General features: G+C 37.2%; 1 protein-coding gene and 1 long non-coding RNA gene across 34 annotated transcripts in view; one reads left to right on the forward strand and one right to left on the reverse strand.

Moving 5' to 3' along the window:
• Nucleotides 1-13,201, forward strand: part of LOC127359860 (butyrophilin-like protein 2) — a 59,877-nt gene extending 46,676 nt beyond the window's left edge. For 6 of the 13 annotated variants that reach the window (XM_051394155.1, XM_051394161.1, XM_051394154.1 and 3 more), the window contains 3 exons: nt 8,606-8,935; nt 12,021-12,350; nt 12,456-13,201. In XM_051394155.1, coding sequence (XP_051250115.1) covers nt 8,606-8,935; nt 12,021-12,350; nt 12,456-12,520 — 725 coding nt within the window. In that variant the 3' untranslated portion in view covers nt 12,521-13,201. Of the gene's footprint in view, nt 1-5,115; nt 5,215-8,605; nt 8,936-12,020; nt 12,351-12,455 lie in introns of all 13 variants that reach the window. The other 7 variants (XM_051394158.1, XM_051394157.1, XM_051394159.1 and 4 more) reach the window with 3 other exon arrangements.
• Nucleotides 1-18,750, reverse strand: part of LOC127359861 (uncharacterized) — a 42,694-nt gene extending 23,944 nt beyond the window's left edge. For 3 of the 21 annotated variants that reach the window (XR_007883012.1, XR_007883011.1, XR_007883003.1), the window contains exons 1-3: nt 18,399-18,675; nt 14,575-14,904; nt 1,938-2,047 (exon numbers count right to left, since the gene is read on the reverse strand). This is a non-coding gene — a long non-coding RNA (uncharacterized LOC127359861). Of the gene's footprint in view, nt 1-1,830; nt 2,048-14,463; nt 14,519-14,574; nt 14,905-18,398 lie in introns of those variants that run through there. The other 18 variants (XR_007883000.1, XR_007883010.1, XR_007883009.1 and 15 more) reach the window with 18 other exon arrangements.

The following is an 18,750-nucleotide window of genomic DNA, read 5'->3' on the forward strand; positions in this document are numbered from 1 at the left end:
TCGGTTTATGTTAATACAAAGACATTTACATTCTGTATGGTGAGGTAGAAATTACAGACAAAAATATGTAAAATACTACACATTATTCATTCAATTAAAATGGACATTTAACTATATTTTCTATTTTCTATTAAAATGATATCAATATTAAATTCAAAATTAAACAAGGTTGAATGTCCCACACTTAAAAAGGCATTTTTAATAAATCATAAATCATTTATTCTTTATATTCCTCTTGGTGTCAATCAACAATAAAAATAAATGTGTTTTTATTTCTCTAATTTCTGCCAGAGACACAAAAACGTTTTTTCACTTTTATTTTGAAAATCCGTAAAGAAGGCGGTATCAAACCCCAAACTGCTCCTGATGCTGAATCACTGTATGAATGTGTGAATGAGTGAATGTGTGAATGAGTGAATGTGTGAATGAGTGAATGTGTGAATGAGTGAATGAGTGAATGAGTGAATGTGTGAATGTGTGAATGAGTGAATGTGGCTGTAGTGTAAATGGCTTTGAGTGGTCAGAACACTAGACAGACACTAAGTTCAGTCACTTTCTGTGATTGAATGAAGTTATTGTTTGAGTGTCAGTCAGCTGAACTGTTCTCATGTGTTTGAATCCATAAAGTGTTGTGAGCAGATGAGTTATGGATTCGATCATTTCACACTCTGTTTAGAGAATGATGAATATTGAGGAGAACAACTGTAAATAAAGCTCAAATGTACAGAAATCATTTCTCCACTCTGACAGCATCATGAAAATGGATCTAAAGCTGTGAGAATGATGGATTCAGGAGGCATCAAAACTTTGATTACAGCGCCCCCATGTGGCAGAGCGGGAGCAGATTTCTCTTATTGTATCTACGTGTGATGATGGAGGCCATGTGTCTCAGATTGATGATTTCCTTTAATAACATAATGAGTGTAAACTGTGTCTGTAGTGACAGCGTCCATAAAGCGTTATCAGCAGTGAAATATCTGCAGCTTCCACAATCTAATATTGATTCTCACTAATTACAGTTGCTCAATCACATCAACTGTTAGTTGCCGCCTGTACGGCCTGTTGCTCTGCTCCATGGGGACGGCACACTCGTCACACTCCAGGAACTGTCTGAGTTGATTCTGGCGCCCCCTGTGGACAACAGCGGTAGTGTTTCTACTGCCTGGTTTCATTGATTTCAAGGGGAATCCGACCCGGTGGCAGACATTAACAATAACTATATAGAAATATCCAATCTTCTCTCTGATTGTTTATGTACAATAACTCACTGTAGGACATTTAAAGTAGTAACTCTATGATTCAACAGGTGAAGGTCCCATTGCGTCAAGCCCCGCCCCCTTTTAAGTGAAAGCACTGCCTCTAATTTGACTGGTGGTAAATGTAAATTCTGAGCTCGTAAAATAACATTACTGTATTGTTTGTATCTATTAGGAGCATAAATCCTATATCCAGCAAACAATGCTGTTGTGTTGTTGTTCTATATAAAATACACAAATAGTTATTGATGAGTGTCCTGACATATACAGCGACCTTATTCAATCTCATATTTCTGCTGTCTGTCACTGTTTCTGTGCTTCACACTCTTTATTAACTGTTTGTGTCCAATGTGACGTTACTGTAAACTAATTCCAGGGTTTGTGTTTATTAATCTACCTTTTACTACGAGACCACAGAAGAAGAAAACAGGAGGGTTTATCTCCACTTCCTGTTACTGTCTGCTGTTTCCAAGGTTCATTATTAGAAGGTAGGTCAGCTCAGTTTATGGGAATTGTTAAGGTTCAAATCCCCTCTGCTCCACACTGTCACACCAAACTCCATTCAAAAAACGGCTGTTTTAAGGAAGTAAAACCTTTATTTCCACCATCAGTGAGACTCTGATTCTCTTCAGTCTACAGACACAATCTGCTCACATTGACTCAGTAACATCATTAACTAACCTGTGAGGAAGAGTTGGACACAGACACACTCACTGACTGTCTGTCATTAACTAACCTGTGAGGAAGAGTTGGACACACACACACTCACTGACTGTCTGTCATTAACTAACCTGTGAGGAGGAGTTGGACACACACACACTCACTGACTGTCTGTCTATCATTAACTAACCTGTGAGGAGGAGTTGGACACACACACACTCACTGACTGTCTGTCTATCATTAACTAACCTGTGAGGAAGAGTTGGCACACACACACTCACTGACTGTCTGTCATTAACTAACCTGTGAGGAAGAGTTGGACACACACACACTCACTGACTGGTTTTAATGTGTCACTCTTTATAACACACTGTAAAACTATTTACATGACTAATGTAAAATAAACACTGTGGCTGGAAATAATCAGAACATTACTGCTTATTTAATGAACATTTCCTTTTTTTATTTAATAGATTAAATTAATAATTAATAGGTTAAATTCATTCATCATTAATACATTTCTAAAGTTATGTAAAATTAGTGACATTAACAATAGAAATGTTTTATAATTAGTCAGTGTAATCAGTGAGGCCCCGCCCCCAGAAACAGTCTGTTTTCAACCTAATTCTTGTCTCATCTGTGGTCTGATAAACAGTAAATGAAGTCATTGAAGTGTCCATATCACTATTGTCCTGGGTTCATCTACAGTAGGTTAAACAATGATAGATACAGCTACTGAGGCACACACACACACATCTCTCCTCACACTGCAGATCTGCCACAGCAGAAGCTAAAGTCAGGTGGAGAAAGAGCCAACTGAGTCCTGCCTGAGTTGGAACTGATGAACTGTCTGTATTTGCAGCTCTTGGAGCAAATACTGAGACTGCTTCATTATATGTATGTACACATTGACATATCTCAATACATTGTGACATCATGAAGAAGATAGTTTGATATCATTATTGTACAAATGAAAAGTGTTTCTGTTACTGACATTAAAATGTTTTTGAAATAAAGGTGAATATTAAAAGCTTGTTTTGCTGAACGCTTCAGTTATTTAATGATTGATAAAGTAGTTCTGTCAGTCTGTCTGTCTGAGGCTGCTTCATGCTGACACAAACCAACAGCTATAACAAATATGAGGAAACTGAACCTCCTCCTGTTTCCTCAGAAGTGATCTGTGGCAGTCGGACTTCATTCCAGAGAGCTGCTTTATCAAACTCTGAACCTGATCCTTCTCTGCCTCCTTTCAGTCCAGTGACTGCTGTCTGTGTCCGGTGGGAAGCCCTTTACTTATTTCAGCTTTTAAAGGTCCAGTGCGTAGGTCGATAAAAACGTCTCATTCTAAGGTAACGAACACACAACCATTCTTATTTTCAGCTGATTAAACACTAATGAAAACAAACCTATGGATATTATATTTCTGACAATAGATCCTCCTCAGTGTTACACATCAATAAAGTGTTTCTGATTTACATCCCATAACTTACTGATTTTACCCCAAAAATTACATAACCAAGTGCTCTTGTTGCTTCAACCAAATAGTGTGTTTGCTTTATTGTAAGCCACAGTTTTAGGTTATAAATGAACAGTGAGGGTCCCCAGCTTTTACACAATACTGGAGGCTAACTTGCATATGTTTTGCATAATTAGCTAAATGAACCAGAAGTGGATCTGTTTATTCTTAAATGCAGGTCTAATGTATTAAGCACATAACCTCAAAATGGACTCAAAAATAATGAAACTCAGAGTTGAAATATAACCACTTCCAGTTTAAAGGGCCAAGCAGCTGCTGGAATATTGTCCATATAGGTGATTATGCTAATGAATGCTTATTGCACAACATATGTAAGTTAGCAGTTTGTAAATGTTGGAGACCCTGACTGTACATTAATAACATCAAACCTTTCTCTGTTCACATTATTGTCAACTGGACTAAAACTGAGCGTTTCACAACCCAAATGTTTAACGTCCTTCAGGTCCAGTGTGTCTGTCACTGCTCTACTCTCCACCGCTCATATATGTCGTTTTGGGAGTTATTGGCAATCAACCAATAATGTTTGTGTGAAAGCTGCTCAGCCGGTTTCTTTCCATTCCAACGGCTGCTTCTCTGGAAACAGTTTAAAGTGAAACTAAAGTTTTCTCCTCACAGTGTCGGCAGATTATCAGGAGGAGGAAAGTGACAACTGGCTGTGAACTGAATGTGTTTTTCAAGTGTTCGTTTAGTGAGAAGCAGATTAATGAGGACTTTGTGGTTGTTGTAGTTTTTACAGGAAGATGAAGATGTTTGTGGTGTTTGTGATCCTCGTGCACGGTAAGATAACCTTCCTCCCTCTGATCTGATCATTAGTCCAACATCATGTCTTTAATCTGTATTTCTTTCATCTTCACTTCATTAGTCTGTTTAAACTCCAATAAAAACATGAAGAACATATTAAAGGCAGCATATTTTCAATGTTTGTGTAAATCATGATGAATGTAGAAGACTGTACAGTCAGACTGTCCTCAGTTCTGTTCTTCAGGATTATATCTCTGGAGGTTGTTCACATTCTTATAGCTTATATTACCAATAGTATTAATGATCCTAACACACTCATTTAAACACCATGTTGGATCAATACAGTCAGTCTATCAGTTTGTTCTGTTATTGCTCCTGTTTGTGAGTCCGATCACAAACAGGGAGCAGATTGAGGATCCAGGAGCAATAAGACCTGAAATAAGGCTGATTGAACCTCTCTGACCTCACAGTTTCCCAGCATGCCTCAGCTGTGGAGCTGTATGAGGGGGGAGGAGTTTGTCCTGCTGCCCTGTGAGTATCAAACTTTTGAACTGGACAACCCCTCAGTGGTGTGGAGCCGCTACGATCTCAATCCTCCAACCGTCCACCAGCGTCAGCAGGAAGGTGATGAACTTAAAGACCAAAACCAGCTTTACAGCGGCCGAACATCCATGATGGCTGACGCTCTGGAAACTGGAGACCTCAGCCTCAATCTGACAAAACTCCGCCTCTCTGACAGCGGCACCTACACCTGCACCGTCAGATCATCAAGAGGAAAACGGAGAGTGAGAAACATACAGCTGCAAGTCAAAGGTCAGCAACAAACTCTAAATCTCACTGTAGATACAGGTCAGAGGTCAGCACTGTAGATACAGGTCAGAGGTCAGGAAGTTATTTTCTTTATGTTTCTCTTTCCCACAGAACGATTTCCATCCTGGGCCAAAGCTCTCCTGGTTCTCCTGGTTCTTGGTCTTATTGTTGGGGGTCTTTTGGTGCATTTTCGGCAGTATTTCATGTCAGGTATGTCACTACTACATTACCCATAATGCCAATCGTCTTTACTCTTGTAGTTGTGTGAATGTTGAGGCAGAGGTCTGGGATTATAAGAGAAGGATGGGGCAGTGAATCCGGCCCATTATCCTCTACCAGAGTGGAGGCGGCCTGTTCCATCGATAAAACCTCCATGAAGTCCTTGCTCCAGTTCTCCATACTAAAACAGTTTGGCCTAAGTTGTTTCCAGTTCATTAAAATTATCCGTTTAGCTGATAGAAAAGCCAGGACAATAATACTTTGTACAGTTTGGGGTTTTGCAGTGTCCATATTCGCACCTAATACACAGGTTATCAGGCAGGGTTTTATATCTATGTTAAGGACACGTGACAAACTTTCAATAACATTAAACCAAAACCTCTTAACAGGAGGGCAGTACCACAGTAAGTGCAATAGTGTACCCTCCACCTCACAGCCATGCCAGCAGGATTTGGATAATGTGTTATCAAATGTATTCAGATTGCAAGGTGTAATGTAAACTCTGTGTAATATCTTTATCTGTATCATTTGTATCTGACACACTTTGACACTTTTGTACAACTTGTAAGTGCTCTATCCCATTGTGGGAGGGAAATAGGTACACTCATATCACGTTCCCATTGTAATTTAGTTTGGGAGTTTCTGTCAGGAGCAGCAGAACATAATAATTTATACATTGCTGAGACTGTACCTTTCCTGACAGCAATTCCACTTCATTTGTTTTCTACGTCTTTTTTATCCCCTATCTCTTTGGAGAGTAAAGGTTTCATGACAGATTTTATGTGTAGATATGACAGAAATTCTGTATCTGTCAATCCAAATTGTAATTTTAAGTCATTAAACGGGATCATTTTACCATCACTAATTACTTGGCCCAACTAACTTATATTATGCTGTTGCCATACTTTATTCTTATGAAGTTTACCTCCTGCGGTAAACAAAGGATTATTCCACAGTGGACATGATGGTAAAGATGTTCCACTAAAGTTCAAACTCTTCTGGAGAATTCTGACTACATCACATGAGAGCTGTAAGGCTGGATTATTAACTATGGAAATATTTTTGGGATTATACCATAAAACTGTTAAAGTTATGCCTTTGTTATAAGCTTTGAAAATGTTTTCCTCAAGCCACTCCCAACTGCCAATCTCTCTAACGCTGGCATAGGCCCACTGCAGGGGATATCTAGAGTTAAATGCTAGATAATATTGGTATATATCTGGAAGCCCTAATCCTCCTTTAATTCTTGGGTTGATTCATGTTTTATTACTAATCCTAGGTTTTTTGTCCTTCCAAAGAAAACTAGGGGGGGTTAGGGTTAGGGGGGATTTAAGCGGTATAGAAGACATGAGAAAAGCCAACCTTGGTAATATGTTCATTTTTATGACTTCTGATCTTCCCCAGAGGGATAGAGGTAAAACCGTCCACCTTTTAATATCTGGCGCATTTATATCAACAATTTAGTAATTGAGATTGTATTTTAATTCCTAGATATTTCATACCTTGAAGGGTCCACTTAAAAGGGGTTGTGCCCAAATGTGTTTGTTAAGTGAGATGGTTGAGTGGGATGGCCTCACTCTTACTCAGGGCCAGATTAACACTTCACTGTATCCTGGGCAATAATATTCAAGGGCCCCATCATCACGACCCCAGGATCACCATAATCTGGCAAAATACAGAATAAATTACAGTAATATACAGTAAATATACTCAATACTTCAATAACTAACTGTTAAGTTAACTGTCAAGTGCATTTTGATGTACAGATGTGCAAATGCTCATAGAACTACAAATGCACCGCTATGTTCTCGTCAAGACCACTCACTCACATATGATGTTATGAAAACAAAACACATCGGCATCAGTTTAATCTGGCAAAATTGACCCACTACATAGAGAGGGAAGGAAGTGTCCTCCATTTTCACAAACAAATAAATAAGCAACCACTTTCAAAGCATCCAATATTTATTTAACAACACCTACTCCCAACACAAATGTATTGAACTGATAGAGCCATCACAGAGGAAGTCCACAGACAAGACAAACAAAAATCCATAATCTCCTAGAATCAAGTAGCATTTTGGTCCTCAGGAGGTGCTTGAAATAATCAAGGGCTACAAGAGCGAAGATGGCTCCTCATCCTCCTCCTCCTCCGAGTACTCTGATTACTCCACGGAGGAGGCCTCAGAAGTAGAGACAGATGATCTGGTGTTTAGCCCTGACTCATCTGAAGACTCATCTGAAGATGAAATTGATGAAGCAGCAGCAAAATGGACTTTAAAAAATGGAAGAATAACTGGTCTCAAACAAACTCTGAGACTTTCCACAACAGCAGAGTTGTGTAAACATATTGGCCTTTAAAGGGTTAAAATACCCAAAATATGATACCTATTTGATATGTATATTTCAAGCTGGAGTAGTTCTAAAAGCTTGACTCATTTAAAGTAGAAAAAAATATTGATTTATATTATTTTTACAGCAGTTTTTGCGAAGGTGGCAGTTTTCTGCCTTAGGAACTGATGTGTGATTTTCTTAAAGGAACCTCTAAGCAATCTGTTAGGATGATTTAACAGAGCTGGGACATTCACTGGAGTTGAAGGATGCTTCATGTTATTTCCCCACTTTTACAGGATGTAAACAACTACACACATGCAAACAGTGAGAGAATGATACTAATAATAAATAAAGATTTGAGTCCAATGCAAGAAAATGTCACTAAAATGTTCTTTCGAATATCTGCCTTTACCTCTCTGGCTCACAGCGTAACGTTAGCGGAGCCAAACGATTCTACCATGTCAGAAATCTTGATGTAGTTCTGGACCTAAAAACCAAAACAACAAGATCCTCCTAATACCACCTTAAAAACCCAGACTGAAAGGATTCAGAGCGCTGCTGCCAGAGTCCTCACTGACACTAAGTGGAACACATGAGTCCAGGTTTTAGAGCTCTGCACTGGCTTCATACACATCAAAGAATTGATCTCAAATACTGTTATTGACTTCCAAACACTGAATGGTTCAGGAAATATTTAGTTTGAAGATAAAGTGTAAAATATAATATCACAGAAGCCAAAAGACTAAAAGTTGAAATAAGATGTTTTTGTGTTGAAAGTTCAGATCTTAAAGTGTCAAAGCATACTGGAGCTCCTGTAGCTAATGTGTCCCTGTAGCTAAAAATAACTCCAAATAAGATCAAACTGCTCATTAAGACAAGTGACATTTACTTAAATTCAGTCAAACAGCTTCCATAGTGAGCACTAGATCATCAGTTCACACTCAAAACAAGTCCCACTAGATTTTAAATCTAAATATCAGATTATCTGACTGACTTAGAAATAGATTTTCTGCAGTGCAGCTGATGTTGTGGTTTGTTGTCCTCTCAGTCTACCAGGTGGAGGTGGATTCAGGGGTGGAGTCTGTCCTGCTGCCCTGCAAAACCACAGTTCACCTGCCTGAGGACGTCAGAGTGGAGTGGACAGACAGATACAGGATGGTCCATGTGTATCAGAACGGCTCTGATCAGCCTGAAGAACAGAACCAGTATTACAGAGACCGAACAGAGATGAAGAGAAACCTGCTGGAACCTGGAGACCTCAGTCTGACCCTGAAATACCCCACAGAGAGACACAGAGACAGTATCACCTTCACCTGCAGCGTCTACAGCAGGGAGAGAAAGATCCTGATGGAGAAACAAGTGAAGCTCGAGGTCAAAGGTCAGTGCTGTAGATATATTGTTATTAAGCTAAGCTAATAGCTATATTGTTATTAAGCTAAGCTAATAGCTATATTGTAATTAAGCTAAGCTAGTAGCTATATTGTATTAAGCTAGTAGCTATATTGTAATTAAGCTAAGCTAGTAGCTATATTGTAATTAAGCTAGTAGCTATATTGTTACTAAGCTAATAGCTATATTGTAATTAAGCTAAGCTAATAGCTATATTGTTATTAAGCTAATAGCTATATTGTTTTAAGCTAGTAGCTATATTGTTATTAAGCTAGTAGCTATATTGTAATTAAGCTAAGCTAGTACCTATATTGTTATTAAGCTAAGCTATTAGCTATATTGTTTTAAGCTAGTAGCTATATTGTAATTAAGCTAAGCTAGTAGCTATATTGTAATTAAGCTAGTAGCTATATTGTTACAAAGCTAATAGCTATATTGTAATCAAGCTAAGCTAGTAGCTATATTGTTATTAAGCTAAGCCAATAGCTATGTTGTTATAAGCTAATAGCTATATTGTTTTAAGCTAGTAGCTATATTGTTATTAAGCTAAGCTAGTAGCTTTATTGTTATTAAGCTAAGCTAATAGCTATATTGTTATAAGCTAGTAGCTATATTGTTATTAAGCTAAGCTAGTAGCTATATTGTAATTAAGCTAATAGCTATATTGTAATTAAGCTAATAGCTATATTGTTATTAAGCTATTAGCTATATTGTTATTAAGCTAAGCTAGTAGCTATATTGTTTTAAGCTAAGCTAGTAGCTATATTGTAATTAAGCTAAGCTAGTAGCTATATTGTAATTAAGCTAGTAGCTATATTGTTACAAAGCTAATAGCTATATTGTAATTAAGCTAAGCTAATAGCTATATTGTTATTAAGCTAATAGCTATATTGTAATCAAGCTAAGCTAGTAGCTATATTGTTATTAAGCTAAGCTAGTAGCTATATTGTAATTAAGCTAGTAGCTATATTGTTACTAAGCTAATAGCTATATTGTAATTAAGCTAAGCTAATAGCTATATTGTTATTAAGCTAATAGCTATATTGTTTTAAGCTAGTAGCTATATTGTTATTAAGCTAGTAGCTATATTGTAATTAAGCTAAGCTAGTACCTATATTGTTATTAAGCTAAGCTATTAGCTATATTGTTTTAAGCTAGTAGCTATATTGTAATTAAGCTAAGCTAGTAGCTATATTGTAATTAAGCTAGTAGCTATATTGTTACAAAGCTAATAGCTATATTGTTATTAAGCTAATAGCTATATTGTAATCAAGCTAAGCTAGTAGCTATATTGTTATTAAGCTAAGCTAATAGCTATGTTGTTATAAGCTAATAGCTATATTGTTTTAAGCTAGTAGCTATATTGTTATTAAGCTAAGCTAGTAGCTTTATTGTTATTAAGCTAAGCTAATAGCTATATTGTTATAAGCTAGTAGCTATATTGTTATTAAGCTAAGCTAGTAGCTATATTGTAATTAAGCTAATAGCTATATTGTAATTAAGCTAATAGCTATATTGTTATTAAGCTATTAGCTATATTGTTATTAAGCTAAGCTAGTAGCTATATTGTTTTAAGCTAAGCTAGTAGCTATATTGTAATTAAGCTAAGCTAGTAGCTATATTGTAATTAAGCTAAGCTAATAGCTATATTGTTATTAAGCTAATAGCTATATTGTTTTAAGCTAGTAGCTATATTGTTATTAAGCTAGTAGCTATATTGTAATTAAGCTAAGCTAGTAGCTATATTGTTATTAAGCTAAGCTATTAGCTATATTGTTTTAAGCTAGTAGCTATATTGTAATTAAGCTAAGCTAGTAGCTATATTGTTATTAAGCTAAGCTAGTAGCCATATTGTTATTAAGCTAAGCTAATAGCTATATTGTTATAAGCTAGTAGCTATATTGTAATTAAGCTAAGCTAGTAGCTATATTGTTATTAAGCTAAGCTAGTAGCCATATTGTTATTAAGCTAAGCTAATAGCTATATTGTTATAAGCTAGTAGCTATATTGTTTTAAGCTAGTAGCTATATTGTTATTAAGCTAAGCTAGTAGCTTTATTGTTATTAAGCTAAGCTAATAGCTATATTGTTATAAGCTAGTAGCTATATTGTTATTAAGCTAAGCTAGTAGCTATATTGTTATCAAGCTAATAGCTATATTGTAATTAAGCTAATAGCTATATTGTAATTAAGCTAATAGCTATATTGTTATTAAGCTAAGCTAATAGCCATATTGTAATTAAGCTAAACTAGTAGCTATATTGTTATTAAGCTAAGCTAATAGCTATATTGTTATTAAGCTAAGCTAGTAGCTATATTGTTATTAAGCTAAGCTAATAGCTATATTGTTATTAAGCTAAGCTAGTAGCTATATTGTTATTAAGCTAAGCTAGTAGCTATATTATAATTAAGCTAGTAGCTATATTGTTACTAAGCTAATAGCTATATTGTAATTAAGCTAAGCTAATAGCTATATTGTTATTAAGCTAAGCTAATAGCTATATTGTTTTAAGCTAGTAGCTATATTGTAATCAAGCTAAGCTAGTAGCTATATTGTTATTAAGCTAAGCTAATAGCTATATTGTTTTAAGCTAGTAGCTATATTGTTATTAAGCTAGTAGCTATATTGTAATTAAGCTAAGCTAGTAGCTATATTGTTATTAAGCTAAGCTAATAGCTATATTGTTTTAAGCTAGTAGCTATATTGTTATTAAGCTAGTAGCTATATTGTAATTAAGCTAAGCTAGTAGCTATATTGTTATTAAGCTAAGCTAATAGCTATATTGTTATTAAGCTAAGCTAGTAGCTATATTGTTATTAAGCTAAGCTAGTAGCTATATTGATATTAAGCTAGTAGCTATATTGTTATTAAGCTAGTAGCATTAGCTCTGTGGCTCATAGCATAGCATTAGCTCTCTGTAACGTTAGCTCGTAGCATAGCATTAGCTCTCTGTAACGTTAGCTCGTAGCATAGCATTAGCTCTCTGTAACGTTAGCTTGTAATCAGTCAATAAAGTTATTACAAACTGCTGCTGCTGTCTGTACAGCTGATGTTGGGGTTTGTTGTTCTCTCAGTCTGTCAGGTGGAGGTGGAGGAGGGGGCGGAGTCTGTCCAACTGCCCTTCAAGACCACAGCTGACCTGCCTGAGGACGCTAAAGTGGAGTGGATCCGCATTGAACCTTACATGACAGTCCATGTGTATAAGAACGGTTCTGATCAGCCTGTAGAACAGAACCAGGATTACAGAGACCGAACTGAGATGAAGGAAGACCTGCTGAAAGCTGGAGACCTCAGTCTGACCCTGAAATCCCCCAAAGAGAGAGACACAGGAAGATACTACTGCAACGTCTACAACAAGGAGGGAAACTTACTGAGAGGGGGAAAAGTGCAGCTCAAAGTCAGAGGTCAGTACTGTAGATACAGGTCAGAGGTCAGTACTGTAGATACAGGTCAGAGGTCAGATGTCTCTGTGTCTGTCTGTGTCTTACTGTCCTCTGTCTCCTCTGCAGGGAGAACCAGGAACAGAAGCAGCTCCATTGATCCAACTCCTCTGATGGCTGATCAATCTGTTTGATTGGTCTGTTGATCAATCTTTGATTATTGATCTTGTTGAAGGGGCTCAAAGGAAGAGAATGTCAACGTTCAGCTTTCAGTGTTTCCTCTCTTCATCGTCTGAATGAACCTGCAGTCCATACTGTGATTGATTGATTGACTGATTGATTGATTGATTGATTGATTGATTGATTGATTGATTGATTGATTGATTGGTCTCATGTAGCTCTATAATGTTTCTCTGATGTTTGTGTATTCAGCTTCTATACATATATATCTGGCTGTGTCTCAGGAGGTAGAGCGGGTCGTCCACTGATCAGAAGGTTGCTGGTTCGATCCCCGGCTCCTCCCGCTGCATGTCGAAGTGTCCTTGAGCAAAATACTGAACCCCAAACTGCTCCTGATGCTGAATCACTGTATGAATGAGTGAATGAGTGAATGAGTGAATGAGTGAATGAGTGAATGTGGCTGTAGTGTAAATGGCTTTGAGTGGTCAGAACACTAGACAGACACTAAGTTCAGTCACTTTCTGTGATTGAATGAAGTTATTGTTTGAGTGTCAGTCAGCTGAACTGTTCTCATGTGTTTGAATCCATAAAGTGTTGTGAGCAGATGAGTTATGGATTCGATCATTTCACACTCTGTTTAGAGAATGATGAATATTGAGGAGAACAACTGTAAATAAAGCTCAAATGTACAGAAATCATTTCTCCACTCTGACAGCATCATGAAAATGGATCTAAAGCTGTGAGAATGATGGATTCAGGAGGCATCAAAACTTTGATTACAGCGCCCCCATGTGGCAGAGCGGGAGCAGATTTCTCTTATTGTATCTACGTGTGATGATGGAGGCCATGTGTCTCAGATTGATGATTTCCTTTAATAACATAATGAGTGTAAACTGTGTCTGTAGTGACAGCGTCCATAAAGCGTTATCAGCAGTGAAATATCTGCAGCTTCCACAATCTAATATTGATTCTCACTAATTACAGTTGCTCAATCACATCAACTGTTAGTTGCCGCCTGTACGGCCTGTTGCTCTGCTCCATGGGGACGGCACACTCGTCACACTCCAGGAACTGTCTGAGTTGATTCTGGCGCCCCCTGTGGACAACAGCGGTAGTGTTTCTACTGCCTGGTTTCATTGATTTCAAGGGGAATCCGACCCGGTGGCAGACATTAACAATAACTATATAGAAATATCCAATCTCCTCTCTGATTGTTTATGTACAATAACTCACTGTAGGACATTTAAAGTAGTAACTCTATGATTCAACAGGTGAAGGTCCCATTGCGTCAAGCCCCGCCCTCTTTTAAGTGAAAGCACTGCCTCTAATTTGACTGGTGGTAAATGTAAATTCTGAGCTCGTAAAATAACATTACTGTATTGTTTGTATCTATTAGGAGCATAAATCCTATATCCAGCAAACAATGCTGTTGTGTTGTTGTTCTATATAAAATACACAAATAGTTATTGATGAGTGTCCTGACATATACAGCGACCTTATTCAATCTCATATTTCTGCTGTCTGTCACTGTTTCTGTGCTTCACACTCTTTATTAACTGTTTGTGTCCAATGAGACGTTACTGTAAACTAATTCCAGGGTTTGTGTTTATTAATCTACCTTTTACTACGAGACCACAGAAGAAGAAAACAGGAGGGTTTATCTCCACTTCCTGTTACTGTCTGCTGTTTCCAAGGTTCATTATTAGAAGGTTGGTCAGCTCAGTTTATGGGAATTGTTAAGGTTCAAATCCCCTCTGCTCCACTGTCACACCAAACTCCATTCAAAAAACGGCTGTTTTAAGGAAGTAAAACCTATATTTCCACCATCAGTGAGACTCTGATTCTCTTCAGTCTACAGACACAATCTGCTCCACATTGACTCAGTAACATCATTAACTAACCTGTGAGGAAGGAGTTGGACACAGACACACTCACTGACTGTCTGTCATTAACTAACCTGTGAGGAAGAGTTGGACACAGACACACTCACTCACTGTCTGTCATTAACTAACCTGTGAGGGGAGAGTTGGACACAGACACACTCACTGACTGTCTGTCATTAACTAACCTGTGAGGAAGAGTTGGACACAGACACACTCACTGACTGTCTGTCATTAACTAACCTGTGAGGAAGAGTTGGACACAGACACACTCACTGACTGTCTGTCATTAACTAACCTGTGAGGAAGAGTTGGACACAGACACACTCACTGACTGTCTGTCATTAACTAACCTGTGAGGAAGAGTTGGACACAGACACACTCACTGACTGTCTGTCATTAACTAACCTGTGAGGAAGAGTTGGACACAGACACACTCACTGACTGTCTGTCATTAACTAACCTGTGAGGAAGAGTTGGACACACACACACTCACTGACTGTCTGTCATTAACTAACCTGTGAGGAAGAGTTGGACACACACACACTCACTGACTGGTTTTAATGTGTCACTCTTTATAACACACTGTAAAACTATTTACATGACTAATGTAAAATAAAAACTGTAACTGGAAATAATAATAGATTAAATGACTAATTAATAATATAAAATGATGTAAAATTAGTGACATTAACAATAGAAATGTTTTATAATTAGTCAGTGTAATCAGTGAGGCCCCGCCCCCAGAAACAGTCTGTTTTCAACCTAATTCTTGTCTCATCTGTGGTCTGATAAACAGTAAATGAAGTCATTGAAGTGTCCATATCACTATTGTCCTGGGTTCATCTACAGTAGGTTAAACAATGATAGATACAGCTACTGAGGCACACACACACACACATCTCTCCTCACACTGCAGATCTGCCACAGCAGAAGCTAAAGTCAGGTGGAGAAAGAGCCAACTGAGTCCTGCCTGAGTTGGAACTGATGAACTGTCTGTATTTGCAGCTCTTGGAGCAAATACTGAGACTGCTTCATTATATGTATGTACACATTGACATATCTCAATACATTGTGACATCATGAAGAAGATAGTTTGATATCATTATTGTACAAATGAAAAGTGTTTCTGTTACTGACATTAAAATGTTTTTGAAATGAATAAAGGTGAATATTAAAAGATTGTTTTGCTGAACGCTTCAGTTATTTAATGATTGATAAAGTAGTTCTGTCAGTCTGTCTGTCTGAGGCTGCTTCATGCTGACACAAACCAACAGCTATAACAAATATGAGGAAACTGAACCTCCTCCTGTTTCCTCAGAAGTGATCTGTGGCAGTCGGACTTCATTCCAGAGAGCTGCTTTATCAAACTCTGAACCTGATCCTTCTCTGCCTCCTTTCAGTCCAGTGACTGCTGTCTGTGTCCGGTGGGAAGCCCTTTACTTATTTCAGCTTTTAAAGGTCCAGTGCGTAGGTCGATAAAAACGTCTCATTCTAAGGTAACGAACACACAACCATTCTTATTTTCAGCTGATTAAACACTAATGAAAACAAACCTATGGATATTATATTTCTGACAATAGATCCTCCTCAGTGTTACACATCAATAAAGTGTTTCTGATTCTGATTTACATCCCATAACTTACTGATTTTACTCCAAAAATTACATAACCAAGTGCTCTTGTTGCCTCAACCAAATAGTGTGTTTGCTTTATTGTAAGCCACAGTTTTATGTTATAAATGAACAGTGAGGGTCCCCAGCTTTTACACAATACTGGAGGCTAACTTGCATATTTTTGCATAATTAGCTCAATGAACCAGAAGTTGATCTGTTTATTCTAAAATGCAGGTCTAATGTATTAAGCACATAACCTCAAAAATGGACTCAAAAATAATGAAACTCAGAGTTGAAATATAACCACTTCCAGTTTAAAGGGCCAAGCAGCTGCTCGAATATTGTCCATATAGGTGATTATGCTAATGAATTACAATCTGTGACAATAACTTACAATGTGTAACTGAGTCCACTGGGACCAGTTTGCCTTAATCCAATATATATTTTAATCTTTTTGTATTACAGTTCTGCACAAAGGTGCTTTATAAATAAAGTTCTGATTGAATTCAGTCTGCTCTCAATAAAAAGTCTTCTTAGAAATCAATGAACCACTTTGTGTTTTGTCTTCAGACCAGTCAGAGATCCTAGTGAAGCCTGGAGATGATGCTCCTCTTCAGTGTCGGGTTCTGTTGGACTGGATCATCTCTTAATTTATGCCTTAATTATTTATATTTGTGTCCTGCACTGAGCCAAAATACTGTAAAATCACAGGAAATATCTAACAAGAATCTTATTCTAAGAACAAGTTTCCATAAATGTTACAATTTAAACACATTTAATTGGTTAAACATCTAAAAATTATATTTGAGGATTGCTTTATTCTTAATGACTCTTCAGTTGCAAACAATGAGAAATACAGAATATGTATTATATATAATATATATGTGATAAATGAGTCTGTAGTTACTGCACTACCTATATATCTGTTTATATCTGTTTATATCTGTTTATATTGGTTTATATCTGTTTATATCTGTTTATATTTGTTTATATTGGATTATATCTGTTTATATCTGTTTATATTTGTTTATATTGGTTTATGCTAATACAAAGACAGTTACATTCTTTTTTTTATTTTTTAAATTTTTTTTATTTAAAAATATATAAAATACTACACATTATTCATTCAATTAAAATTATTTCTTTAATTATTTATATTCATTTTTATTAGACATTAATATTATATCAATATTAAATTAAAGTTAAACAAGGTTGAATGTCCCACACATAAAAAGACTATTTTTAATAATAAAAATAAATACAGATTAATCATTTTATTCTTTATATATTGGTGTCAATCAACAATAAAAATAAATGTGTTTTTATTTCTCTAATTTCTGCCAGAGACACGAAAACGTTTGGTCACTTTTATTTTGAAAATCCGTAAAGAAGGCGGTGTCAGACACACGTGTACTTCCTGTAGCTAGCACACTGACTCTGTCCGTTACCTATAATCAATACAGTGTATTGATACCGCAGGAGGGAACCAGTAGAACCAATGTGTGTCGGTTTGATCCCCGGCTCCTCCCGCTGCATGTCGAAGTGTCCTTGAGCAAAATACTGAACCCCAAACTGTTCCTGATGCTGAATCACTGTATGAATGAGTGAATGTGTGAATGAATGAGTGAATGAGTGAATGTGGCTGTAGTGTAAATGGCTTTGAGTGGTCAGAACACTAGACAGACACTAAGTTCAGTCACTTTCTCTGATTGAATGAAGTTATTGTTTGAGTGTCAGTCAGCTGAACTGTTCTCATGTGTTTGAATCCATAAAGTGTTGTGAGCAGATGAGTTATGGATTCGATCATTTCACACTCTGTTTAGAGAATGATGAATATTGAGGAGAACAACTGTAAATAAAGCTCAAATGTACAGAAATCATTTCTCCACTCTGACAGCATCATGAAAATGGATCTAAAGCTGTGAGAATGATGGATTCAGGAGGCATCAAAACTTTGATTACAGCGCCCCCATGTGGCAGAGCGGGAGCAGATTTCTCTTATTGTATCTACGTGTGATGATGGAGGCCATGTGCTTCACACTCTTTATTAACTGTTTGTGTCCAATGTGACGTTACTGTAAACTAATTCCAGGGTTTGTGTTTATTAATCTACCTTTTACTACGAGACCACAGAAGAAGAAAACAGGAGGGTTTATCTCCACTTCCTGTTACTGTCTGCTGTTTCCAAGGTTCATTATTAGAAGGTAGGTCAGCTCAGTTTATGGGAATTATTAAGGTTCAAATCCCCTCTGCTCCACACTGTCACACCAAACTCCATTCAAAAAACGGCTGTTTTAAGGAAGTAAAACCTTTATTTCCACCATCAGTGAGACTCTGATTCTCTTCAGTCTACAGACACAATCTGCTCACATTGACTCAGTAACATCATTAACTAACCTGTGAGGAAGAGTTGGACACAGACACACTCACTGACTGTCTGTCATTAACTAACCTGTGAGGAAGAGTTGGACACACACACACACACTCACTGACTGTCTGTCATTAACTAACCTGTGAGGAAGAGTTGGACACAGACACACTCACTGACTGTCTGTCATTAACTAACCTGTGAGGAAGAGTTGGACACAGACACACTCACTGACTGTCTGTCATTAACTAACCTGTGAGGAAGAGTTGGACACACACACACACACTCACTGACTGTCTGTCATTAACTAACCTGTGAGGAAGAGTTGGACACAGACACACTCACTGACTGTCTGTCATTAACTAACCTGTGAGGAAGAGT

This window comes from Dicentrarchus labrax, unplaced genomic scaffold, assembly GCF_905237075.1.
Source record: "Dicentrarchus labrax unplaced genomic scaffold, dlabrax2021, whole genome shotgun sequence".
Classification (NCBI taxonomy): domain Eukaryota; kingdom Metazoa; phylum Chordata; class Actinopteri; family Moronidae; genus Dicentrarchus; species Dicentrarchus labrax.